This window comes from Diplotaxodon limnothrissa, linkage group LG5 (genome assembly GCF_057381915.1).
Source record: "Diplotaxodon limnothrissa isolate DT_005_m linkage group LG5, D_limnothrissa_male_GT1.1, whole genome shotgun sequence".
In the NCBI taxonomy this organism is placed as follows: Eukaryota; Metazoa; Chordata; class Actinopteri; order Cichliformes; family Cichlidae; genus Diplotaxodon; species Diplotaxodon limnothrissa.
The window spans coordinates 34,774,905-34,788,385 of record NC_140600.1 but is presented as its reverse complement, the minus strand read 5'-3'; the positions used below and the strand labels follow the sequence as shown (position 1 = coordinate 34,788,385).

Sequence of the window (13,481 nt, the reverse complement as noted above, 5' to 3'; positions counted from 1 at the left end):
TTGTCAAAGCTGGATTATAATTTATCACTCAGCCATTAGGTACCACAGACACTCATGCAGCAGTCCAACACTGAAGGTCTGCTTGATTGTGGTTTTCCATTGTGTGGGAGAACAGGCGGGGAAAATGACATTTTGCAGTCTGGAGAGAGTTACTGCCAACTTTGGTTTTGTTGTGCTTCTGTGGATTGTGGTAGGGCATAAACACCTTGTTGCTGTTGTAATACTCAATTGTATTTACACACCTTTTAGCGCAGATTATTATAATCTGCATTATCAGTCGTGCTTTCAACCTGCCTTCCTCTAAGTCTACAGTTGTGTATGAAACGCATTAAAGGACAAAAATTATACTGAATTTTCTCACTTCTCTGTAAGCCTTTCTGACAAACTATTCTATTCAAGATGTTATCTTTTTCAGATTCCACAATCTAACCTCTGCAATTCAAAAAGACATACTCTTTTTCCTTATCTGTATTTGATAATAATCAACCCCTGTAGGAAGCTGATATTATACAACTCTTTAACAGTTTCCAGTGAGTGAATACTGCAAATGATCTGTCCGTGTGATGAAGAGCCCAGCGTGTGTGTATTTAACACAAAGCAGTTGTTAACGAGTTTTTGAGACTTCTACATCATCAGCGTGACTTCTTTTTACGCTCAAAAAATGACATAAATTGCATGACACATTTTTAATGACTGAATTGCAAAAATATGGCTTATGTAGCAAATGTGATACAAATTCAAACTCGTATATGGAGATTAAAATTTGATATATTTTTGCATATTTTGTCTAAAAGTTCAACAAACATCATCAAAACATTAAAGATTTCTGGCAGTTATTTCATGGTTCAGGTTTTGAAGGGTTAACATTACTGGTAAATGGACTGGTTCTTATTTCTTATATAGCACTTTTCTGCTCTGCTTGAGCCCTCAAAGCGCTTTATACAACATTCACACACACATTTATACAAGTCTAAGTGCTTTCTATCTAACATTGACACATTCACACTCTGATGAATGTATCAGGAGCAAGTCAAGGTTCAGCATCTTGCCCAAGGATACTTTGGCACCACACCAAAGCAGCCAGGGATTGAACCACCAACCTTCTGTTTAGTAGATAACCTGCTCTACTTCTCAGCCACCCCAGGAAAAGAGATGAGCAGCGAGGAAATTCTTGTTGTTATTAGATTCACCCACCTTGAAAGGAATTACAAAGCTCCAGCTTCCTGAAGGTGTTTTGTCTGTGATATGTACGTGCACACAGGCTTTCCTTTAATAACATACCTGTTGTTACAAACTAACCTCAGCCCACTTTGTGCAGTGGCAGCAATTTTGAGTCAAACAACAAAGTGCTGATGGCAGGGGTGCCTTTCTGCCTGCAGCACCTAAGTGCTAATGTATATTACACACCAAGTCCCTGAAGGACCTGCCAGGGGAAAGGCAGTGTTTTTAATTACAGGATTGCTGCTGGGGTGAGAAAGAAGAGAACTGAAAAGTTATAAGAAGACCTGAGGAGAAGTGAAATTGTGTCTTAATTATCCTAAATGTGTGTTTTTATTTTGAGTTTCTTGGATTTTAGTTCTATGAATTAAAATTTATTTCTCTGTTTGACTTTAATACTACTCCTACTGTTTGTCTGTTTTTTTCATTAAATAAAAATTGAACCTTAAAGCAGAGTACAGTGATACTGTGCTGTCTTTCTGACGAGCAACATAACATATATCAGGTGCACACAGACCAGAGATATACACTAGAAGTAAAACCACCTCTTAGATAATATATATGTAGTTTTACAAATATGAGTCCTTTCAAGGTTTACACTGGGTTTGTCTACGCTGACATGCAGATGATGAGAAATGCTCTCTGCCACACACTGAAGGGCACAGTGAGTAGCAATCTTATTTACATACCCTAGACAACTGACAAAGTGTGCAAATAATAATCATATAGTGGGAGATATGACAGAGATGAATGGGGTTTGTTCTCAGCTGCTCCCTCGAGCAACCTGCGGAGCCCAAGATGTGGATCTTTGATTAAAGCACAGCGAGCCTGAAAGCTGAGAGGTTCCCCGCTGCGAGGATTAAGTTGTGCGAGAGGTGAAGCTGTAGATTACATGTCAGCCATATTAAAGACAGAGTGTACACACACAGGGAAAATATGACAAACACCTTATGGAAAAACTGAAGTGTCGGATTAACAACAGTGCAGTTTAGATTTACTTTGTTAATCTTGCAAATAATAGAACAAGAAAACCGGAGGGGAACTAATGATTATTTTTATAATCTCTTCATCTACTACTCTTTTTGTTGATTAATAATCAATATAACATCTAATCCTGCAGCTGCAAAAAAAAATTAAAAACATTGAGTTTCCAAGGACATCTTGAAGAGGCTTGTGTGAGCAAATGCCCAAAAACAAAAGAAATAATTGATGAATATTTCTGATTAAAATTGCCGCTGATGATAATTCAGTTGTGTTAGCCAAATAGAAATTTGTAATCAAAAGCAAAGAAAACATTAGGAATCACATACAGTGCTAGGCTATGTGGTAAACCAATGGAAGATTGACTTATGCTGGAATCAGTTGCATTTTTTTTTGTCTTCTAATGGTTATCCAGTCTTTAAAATACAGAATATAAAGCTGCTACCATGCAAAAACACAAATGTTTTACAAGTTTACCCACTTGTCATTCTTTTACAGCTCTCTCAGTTGGTGGAAGTCAAAACACTCATCGGTTGCATGGCTGGTTCATTGTTTTGTATCACACTTGTTGTTTTGAATGGTGTATTATGTCAAGTTATGTCAGCTAGAAACTTAAAAAAGTTAAATATCATGAGGGAGCAAACACTAATCCGTTGCAGTATTATCAGCCTATTCTTAATACTGTGTGGGTGCCATTCATGTCCTGACTTCTCTGTGGTGTCTCACAGTGGGAAGTCAGTAGATCTGTTGGGCCCTGGGGGTGGCAGAGTGGGGCACGAGCCCATCAGGCTTGTTCAGGAACATGGGGTCTGGTCAGTTTGTAGAATGGATCAATACCTGTCATGTAGCATATGACCAGTTTTGTCCACTGACAGGTAAGGTATATATAATCAGATACTGAGATATGATATGATATGAGAAACTGAGTGCTTCTGGTGAGGTAATCAGGGGCTTCCAAAGTGATAACCTTGCTAATTGCATTTCCGAGTGTGAGCACTTGCTCTGTTGTTTATCTAAAGGAAATTAGAAGATAATTATATTTGTAAGACCTGCTTGGACTTGCTCTGCCTCTGTCTCTCCAGCTCTGCCTCTCTCATTCTGCTCCTCTCTGCAAACAATACATTATTAATGCTGGAAAGCAGGCCTCTCCAAACAAATCACATACTCTAGCATCAGACACAACATTATTCATTTGATGTCAGCCACTTGTCAGGATGATTTGATTAAAAGTCTGGATTATGAATTCAGCATCTGCTGTCACTTCCCCGTGTGGGCCTCGTGGTTTTAAGTTCTCCATCTTGTGTAGTGTCCATTTGCTACAGCAAATTTAATAACCCTTGTTGAAGAAATATATTAGAGGCCGTGACTGATAACCACGAACCACTTAAGGTTCTCCCCAGAGCACATCATTATTTCATCATACATTTTGAAACCAACGCTGAACTTGAGAGTTTAAAATACGTAATCATGGAAGAAACGCTTTTATGTGAAAAAGCAAAAGCTAAGAGCTCCCTGCTCACGTAACTGTGTGACACTGTTTCCAAATTAGCCCAGACATACTGTAACCTTTTTGCGCGTGGCTCTTACTGATTCCCCTGCAGTAAGCTATTAGCTATAGTTCAATAAATCGGCAAAACCAGATTTTCATTAGAGTGTTGAAATAATGACTTATTATGCTCATTTTTAGCTCCATAATTTCAGCCATAATATTTTGCTGTGCCTCGGTACTGCCCTCCTGTTTATCAAATGTCTGCAATAAGACGTTTTAGGTCTGTTCCCCCTCCCCTTATGCCAACTTTATTCTGATTGCCACTATAAAACAGAAGGTTTGAACAGCAGGTGGGTGGACCTGTGTTCATAACCAGTCTGCATGTGATGACAGTATTAAGGATATCTGCTTTCACTGATATCATACAGGGCCAAGAGTAGGAGCAGTCTAAAGCTTGAGCTTTTTTAGCTCACATGGATTACATGTTATTGAAATTTTGGCTGTGTTGCTATGATCATCCACAACAGTAACAGTAGATTATGGAGTAAAAAAGGAAAAGTTAATATCTCAGCTTTAATGAAACATGTAACTGTTCATGCTGAGTACCCGAGAAAGATTTGTCAACATGATTTTTGGTAACAAAATGCTGCTGAATCACCAGCACAATTTATTTTTTGTCCTAGAGAATCTCATACATTTTAAAAGAACTTCTACACATAAACACATATTTAGGTCTCCTATTGTCATCAGATGCAAGGTCCTAAATTGTGAACGTTGGGGTTTCGCAATGTTAGAGTTTCACCTTATTATCATTGTGACCAAGACATCTCCTATGATAATATTTCCAAATCTGTATCTGTACCAAATTACCCAAAACAGGCCATTATTTACAGAATTGTCACATTAGTATTATGGGCACAATATTGTAATTTCATTCAAGTTATCAGGTACTTGGGTATAATATAATCATTTGTTTTGTTTTAATTATAAGCTTCTTTGATTTTTATGTCCTTATGTTGTATCAAAGCCATAAGTCTGTAAGCACGTTGCCTGCTGAAGTTCATTTTGTTTTACAACCCACAAAGCTTGTGAGCAACAAGATACATTTTTGGGTGACGTGGTGATTTATTAGGAAAAATAATTAAATTACTAGATATCCAGCGTTAAAAATCAAGGGATAAAACTTAAGATAACACAGCAGGGAGGTGATAATGAGCCAACCCAGGCATGTCTTTATCCACACCTTGTCAGGTATGAACAATTAGCAACCTAAAGACCCTTGTACTGTCACTTCAAGGGCAGTTACTGCTGACGATGGGGATAAAGTTAGGCCAAATTAAGCTATCTATGATTCAGTACTTCCTATCCTAACGAAAGTCTTTGGTTGTACGAGTAAAGCTCAGTAAACACTGTGTGTATAATTACATAGACGTAATGTTCCCAGTTTAGCTGTAATTTCCCATTTGAGATAAATTTTTATTACCCAGCTGCTGTTTTGTTTTTAATACTTGAAACATTTTTGTAACCTTTCTGTGTATTAGCATCTTTACTAACTCAATCTACAGCTAATCAATCCTTTATTCACAATTTTAAGCTGCATTTAAGTGCAAACATGCAGCAGAGAAGCTTCGTTCATGTATCTGTGATTTAATGATGTGACAGTGAAGGTCGCTTGGTAAAATGGGTCATGGCTGGATACTAGAATAATTACCTGTCATTGGCCAAGCTGTCCTCGAGCAGGAAATTAATATTTCTCTATTATGTACAGGGTTAGCTGCTGTGTCCTTCAGATTTAATAAATGCCATCATGACGGTACAGACCCACACTGGAAACACTCATATACTGTTCATTAACAAATTCATGCAAACGCATTCACATCAAGTGCATCCAAAAACCTTCGGCAAGAGAATCCTCCTATTAATAAATAAGAAGTGCAACAAAATACGTCGTGATTCTCAGTAATTGCCTTCAATAGATCAGCCTTGAGCACAGAGCAGTACAGAGCAGCTGTCTTTGTCAACTGATCCACACCAGGGACTGCACTGCAGCACCAAGACACACAAACACCCAGCCTGTAAAGAAATACAGTAATATTTCATGCATTCATTGAACAGATTGGTCACATGGCTGCTTTCTGATCTCAAAGTTTTCTTTATTTCCTGGGCTTAAACTGTTTTTGTAGTCAGCAGAGGATTTGGAAGAAGGAATGTAGGAGAGACATATATTTAAGCAAGAGGACTGAAAAGTATATTTTGGCATAAAATTTGTAAGCCTTTCACACTCTTTAACTCCAGTTTACATTATGTCTTCTTACAGCTATCCTTAAAATAAAAAAATAACCCAAATGATTGTAATTTTAAATATATGTTAAACTACACTAACAAGAAAAAAGAGCCTATAATCAAAAGCGTGTGTTTGCAGTAAATCAACCCGCTAATGTGGCAACAACAGCGAATTCAAGCCAAAGTGGCCTTTTTAAAATCACAAATTGGGCCTTTGAAAGTAATAATCTGTGAAGTCCTATGTGCCTTTTTCCATCGGTTCAGTGTTTTGCTTTATTGTTTTGGGTCTTTGCACGTGTAAAAAAAATAGGCACATAACATATACTGCAAACTGTGCTTCCCAGCATGCACGGCTGATGTGTTGACTTTTATTGATTAATATATCTGCCAAAATGCAGCAGGAGTCATTCAGTGGGTGCTGCGCATCTGGTGTGGAATGCTTATAGCGAGAGACAAGCTAAGCATTTACATCTGGAGTCTGACAGCTATCTGAATTTTAACGTTATACAATCTAGATTAAGTACTTGGAGAAACTTAAACTGTAACTGTGCATGAATAATGCTCAGGTGTCTCTTTCTTCTCACCCCTCTCTTCTTTCAGGCTCCCCAGCTCGGCACACTGATGGGCGTTTATATGCCGTGCATCCAAAACATCTTCGGAGTCATCCTGTTCCTCAGGATGACCTGGTTGGTGGGAATCGGAGGTGTCATTGGGACTTTCATCATCGTTTTCATGTGCTGTACCACAGTGAGTGTTGTACATTCTTGTAAATTTTAGCCCAGGTTCATAGTGAAAATTCAGAATTTCACACGTTTTATAAAGTGCAGCATTCGTGGAGCGTAACATATTGTAGAGTGGAAGGTAGCAGATGTAGCAGAATTTATTGTTCAGCAGTGTAAGATTGTTATCACCATTATTGGCTCTGGTGAGAACAGCAAAGATTAAGGACCTTGCACAGAATATGGTTGGAGAAACAGAGGATATAAATATGTTTATAATGGTTCAGTAAATTCTGTGTTTTGATTAGTGAGCAGTAGCTTTCCATTAATGTGGTGCCATACTTTGAATTGCAAGTAATTACTTCTCTGCATTAGCCGAAACGGCTTTCTTTTTTATTTCATCCAAAAATAGTTCGCCAGGGGTAGTTTCACAGTAAAATTGGTCATACAGCTGTTGTTCAGTCTCTAAATAGAATCAGTCTCCTTAGTAAGCAGAGTCAGCCTACAATACACACAATGTATCTTTGTTTATTTTTCACAAAGATATCCCCCTTATTTTAAGGATAACAGCTTTGCTGTAATGTGTTTGAACAGCTTAAATGTTGACATTCTTTCTTGGTTTTAGTTAAGCACAATTTCTTTGCTAAACATATAATACAGCCCAACCCTCTTTGCTCTACAGTTCTGTACCGATGTATTGTATTGGTTTATGTCCAATAGAAAACTTTGTCAGTCTGGTAAGGTACCACCCCCAAGAATTTTTAATGTGTTACATCTACAGAAATATGGATAGTTGACCCAGTCGTGGTTTTAAACGGCAAGTCTAAGGTTACAGCTTACTTAAATGGAGCAGTGTGGTCAAAGAATAACTGCAATTATCTATTTAGGAGTATAGTTCACAGACATTTCCCTCTTAACAATGTGGCATTCAGCAGTAATAATAAAGTGACAAACTGGCAAGTGTTTTTAAACTAATCTTACATGAGATAACATTAAAGGAAACCAGAGTGTTGAAGATTGTTTTGTTTGGTAATTTATTTCAAACATGTAAACAATATACAGGTACATTTAGACAAGAAAATAAGAGAGAGAAAAATACTATACAATTTTTTTTTTTAATATTTATATATACATATATACAATATACAAAAATCAATACATTTCAATATAGCCACCGTTCTGATTAATTTACATGTTGAAAGGGAGTGGGAAGAAGTAAACACTTATTTAATCCCACCCATTTGCCATAAATTATCAGTTAATATTTAGTCAGCGTCCTTACTGATATAATTTGTAATAAAAATAGTGAACACATTTCTGATATACTATATACTATATTATAACATCATGAATTTTTTTTTAAATAGAGACATTCACTTAATTTCAATATTTTCCCTTTCTTTATAGTTCATATTTTTATAACTCTTTTTATAACTCTTGAACTTTTGAACTGTTTTATGTTTGGACATTGCTTTAATTCCATATTCACAGTGTTCCATAGTTTCACTCCATGAACAGAAACACAAAAGCTTTTTCTTGTAGTACGTACCTTCCCTGTTTTGAAGTTACAAAAACCCCTTAAATTATAGCTTCCTTCTTTCAAAAAAAAACATACTCTGAATATTACCTGGCAGTTCTTTATTTTTTGCTTTGAATAGAATTTGTGCTGTTTGGAATTTCACTAGATCGTCAATTTTCAATATTTCAGACTGCAAAAATAGTGAGTTTGTGTGTTCCCTATAACCTGCATTGTGGATGATTCAAATTGCCTTTTTTTTTGAAGAGTAAAAAGTGAATGTAATGCGGTTTAATAGTTGTTGCCCCAGACCTCTGCATAGTAGCCTAAGTATGGTGAAACCAGTGAACAGTAGAGAATATGAAGTGATGTTCTGTCGAACACCTGCTTTGCCTTGTTTAGTATTGCAATGCTATGTGATACTTTGGAATGAATATATCTTACGTGAGCTCCCCAGTTAAGTTTTTCATCTATTATTACCCCCAGAAATGTATTTTCACTGACTCTTTCAATATCAACACCATTTATTTGAATGTTAGCATTTGTATTTAAACTACTATTTCCAAATAACATAAGTTTAGATTTATTCAAATTGAATGATAATTTGTTTTTATCTAGCCAGAACTTCACTTTACTTATTTCATTAGTCATATCCTCCAATAAATTCTGCAGATCATCACCAGAGCAAAAAATGTTTGTATCGTCAGCAAAGAGAACCATTTTTAATACTTTGGACACTTAACAGATGTCGTTAATGTACAAGTTGAAGAATTTTGGACCCAAAACTGACCCTTGGGGTACACCACAAGCAATGTCCATACATAAGGAGCAACCATCATTTAATTTCACAAACTGCTTCCTGTCACCTAAATAACTCCGGACCCAATCTAAAGCTACCCCTCTGACACCGTAACGTTCCAGTTTTCTTATTAATATATCATGATCTATAGTGTCAAATGTCCCACGTTTTATAACACTGTTCAGTATTTCCCATAATCTTTTAATATTATTTCTATTTATATCTAATTGCTTCATATAGTATTCCTTTTTACTATATCTAAGTATATTAGTTAACCTATTTTTATACCAAATTCTTTCCATATTCTTAGCAGCGACAGTTCACTTGAAGGTGGCAGGTTTATATTTGAGGACACAGGCGTTAGCAAGATTATAGAGGATCCTAAAATGTTTTTTACGTCTTGCCAAGTCCAAACAGTGCTGAGAATTACATACGTAGGTTCCTGATACTAAGAACGTTCACAGAGGTTTGAGATGTATGAAATAAAACTTCTTCTTCTGTATCGGTTTAATAAGCAGTTATGGTTTTTTGTGTTATCGCTCTTTTCGAAAAGCTCAATTTTCTGAAAATACTCATAGTTTAGAGTTTTGCAGTTTCTTGTTTTCGAGACATAGAAGAAGCTACTTTCGGCTGCTCCATTATTCACAAGGGGTCTCCACAGCGGGTAGCGCCGCATGTTTGCTTTGGCAGATTTTTACAGCAGATGCCCTTCCTGACTCAACCCCCAAAGGATTTGTGTCTCCTGAACTAGGGATCTTTCATTTATTAGATGAATGAAAGCCGCTGTTTGTGAGATGTAGTATCTATTTTTATTTGCCAGAATGGTATCATTGACCCTGCACCAAATCCAGCAAAGTAGTGTTAAAGTGAAATTTCAAGAGAGGAGGTTTTAATCATCTTATTTTAGCCGGTGTAATGATTCTGGGTCTGAGTGAAGTGTAACGTTGCAGATCACATAACCAGGTTCCTTTTGTGCTGTATAAAGAGCAAACTGCCTCTCTGTCGATGATCTGTTTGTATTTCACAGACCCCACACGTTCAGTCTGTAAAAAAGAACAACATGACACACTGTGATGCTCCCTGGTTCCCTTTAATGTCACTGCCACAGAGTCATGTGTCAGAGTGACTTTGGACTGACACCCTGCCGTGGCCCTGAGACTCGCATTACATAAGACTCTCCCACAGGATCGAAGTCGCTGCTGTCAGTGGTCTGGCTGGCTTCTACAAGATGATCGTGTTTGATGCATTTGATTGTCAGAGAGCATATACTTGGCCTCCTCACTCAAAAGCTTAACATCTCTATTCTGAAGGGTGTTGACTTAATTTACTGTCTCTGTTGAAAACTTGACAATGCCCTGCATGAGAGCTTTCTGTCAGACAACACAGGCGCATCCAGCCTGAGTATGGCTTTTCAGTGGATTGCCTTGCTAATTTTATTGTACATGACAGTTTAATTAAAACTTTGTGGTCTATAAGATGTAAGAGCTGTGCGTCGTTCCTCTGATTTGCATTTTGGGTTATGGACTTTATGTTGGTTTGTCTGCGAGTTTGTGCAACCTAGATTCTCCTCCAGCTGAGTATATTTATAGAACGACCCCCTCAAATCCCAAACACTGCCTGCACAGACACATGCTGCGGCCCCGTCATTTTTTCTGTGTGACAGTATAGAGGGCATACTGAATGAAACAGCATATTGATAGAACATAATATGTAATTCCATGTTTGAGCCTGATATCTTAGTAATTACCTCTAAAATATAGATACTGAATCTCATCAGCTTATTATTTTTTTTCCATCAGCATCATAAAAATATAAATAATTAATAAAAAGGGGATAAAAAGATTTTGTGTGGTGCATGAAAAAATACAGCACTCAGGAAAAAATAGCAGGAGAGAAAAAAAAAAGCTTGGAGATCAAAGCTGGTTCAGACACAGCTTGACAGGAAGTCGTGCAAACACACAAACACATTTGCAATTCCTATGCTTCATTTCTTATGCTTTAACACACACATACACACACACAGAGGAATCAGTGCTAAAAAGTTCCTTACGTCCATTTACTAGAATAAACTCTGAAAAACATCTCTCAGTAATTTCGTCTCACTGTTTAATATCACACACACGCACACACACACACACACACACACACACTTTTTATCACTCACACTGAGCTCATTGCAGAGCCCCGGGGCGATAAGCTCGAGCGTGAACGGTGTGTGAGAAACCCCCACCTCTCTCCTCCTGAGCTCCTTACATAACCACCGAGGCCTTCAGGGGCTCTCAGCAATGAGCGCGTGTGTGTGTGCATGTACATACGTGTACGCAGCGATGCCCACCTGAGTGAAATCCACAGGAGCCAAAGTGCGAAGGAATCTCGCATGTTGTAGAGCTTAATAATATACAGCAGGACCCCATGTTTTATTCACTTCATGGGATGTCACTGACAGTGCACTTTTCAGGTGCTTAATCACAGCTGCACATATCTGCAGCTGTCAAACGCTCACGCCAATATTTTTCTGTCACATCTTGGCGGAACGTTAACGAGCCGCAGTGCTCAAACATTCAGGGAATCGTTATATAAAGAACGCGCCTCCGTGTGGAACGGCTCTGACACATTAAACCATTAACCATGAAATTATACACGCAGGCCACCATTTTAAAAATCAGTGCTTTGCTGCAGACAGCATTCTCCAAACAGGGACGCTCAAACGTGTGTACGTCGTACTGGTATATGAGTCTTTTTACCCCAGATAATGAATACAGGCTCTTACCACATTAAAATGAGCTTTAATATTCTAGATGGAAAGTCATCTGTTATTTGGTCTTCCTCATTACTTCCAGGTCTTGAATCCAAATGCTGTGAGGGGAAGGGTTGGATGCCCTCTGTCGTGACTCATTTAAATGCTTAGGATGCCTTTCTCGCTCATCTCCTCATATTTTACTCTTTCGCTTCTTCAATTTCTCCAAGCCTTTTCTTTTTTCCATGTTTCTGTCTCATTATTCCCTTTCTCCTCCTCCTTCTTCCTTTGATTCTATTCTCTCTCTTGCTCTCATTCTTATTCTATTATTCAATTTTTGTCCTTTTTCTGCCACGTCTGTTCTTGTCTCGCAGCATAGCACAGCAGCACCTCGTCCTCTTACTTATAGTTTCCATTCCCACCATCACTCTGAAAGTGAAAATCACCTCAATCACTGTCATTTGACATTGGTGCCTTCCATAGTATACCATCCACAGGGATTTCAAGTGATGAGCAGCACCCTGAAACTTCTGTGCTTTTGTATGTCAACTGATGAAGTTGTACCTCAAAAAAACAATTCTGCATTTGTGTAATGAAGCATGATAATGAAGCACGCTCTCAGGGCAAGGCAAAAGCTCCAGTCCTGTCGAAACCAATTTCCGCTCAACTGTAAGGTCAAAAAAAGACCAATTCAGAATTTGTCTGTAGCTTTGGGAAGAAACAGACCAAAAGTGTCCTTTGGGGTCATCAGTGGGGAGTGTGTCAGCTGGCAGGCTTTTCTTAAAAATGACTTTTTTCACCAAATACATTCCTAGGGCTCATCTGTAATCATGATGGCTTAGCAATTATTCAGGCCTTGCTACCATTCCGATTACATTTTGAAGGAAAACATCTCCTTTGTGCGAAATGTAAGCTGTGTGCTGTTGTATCTCATGTGGATGAGACAGATGGTGGGGAGGTCTAATCTGGCCTTTCTACTGGCATGCTTAGAGCCTAGAGGGCTTTTGGGTACATGTGAGTTTGGAGGCACTGACTCCAGGATTCATGGAGAAAGAGAGAGTTATAAACCAGAGGATGTTCACTAACGCAAACTCTCAAACCATCACAGTTTTAGGTTACCAGCCTGAAAGTGGGACGATAAAACAGGCCACAGGCTCTGGGTCAGTGGGAAGAAAGATTTTGCCCATCCTGCCTGCTAAAACAGAACATCGCTGGGTTTTTTTAGTGCCACTCTTCAAATGTTCTGCGAATACAGACATGATTTGGTCATCAAGTGCTTGAACTACAGAGGAATCTGTGTTAGATTTAGTTATTAGATCTCCAGTATCTGCTTTTGATCCTATGTTGTGGTCCATTTGGGTCTGCAGGTGAGATCATTGGAGATGAAAGCCAGGCAGTTTCTCATGCATGACTTTTTCTGCTAGAGTCCCTGTCTGCAGTGATGCCCAAAGGGTCATTTAACTAAAAGTGATAAAAATGGTATTTCACAACAGTGACAACAACAAAATCATCTGCTCTTCTGTTGCCACTTGTGGTGGTTCAGTCAAACAAAACAACATATGACATTAATTGCACATCAGCAATCAATCATAGATTGAAGGTGAAATTATTCATCTAACTGGAGACAAAATTTGAGTTTTGAAAAGTGATAGTTGCTACTTTGTCTTGTCTGCAGCTGGTTGTAGACAAAATCAACGCAGAATCGATCCATATATCGATACAGTTTCCACTGAAACACA

At 38.1% G+C, this 13,481-nt stretch overlaps 1 protein-coding gene across 1 annotated transcript in view; it reads left to right on the top strand.

Annotated features, from left to right (window-relative positions):
* The window catches only part of slc12a5a (solute carrier family 12 member 5a), a 190,907-nt gene that overhangs the window by 145,906 nt on the left and 31,520 nt on the right, over positions 1-13,481 (top strand). Inside the window, exon 4 of the mRNA XM_085353479.1 lies at positions 6,572-6,718. Within this exon, the coding sequence (XP_085209605.1) occupies positions 6,572-6,718 (147 nt within the window). The remainder of the gene's footprint in view (positions 1-6,571; positions 6,719-13,481) is intronic.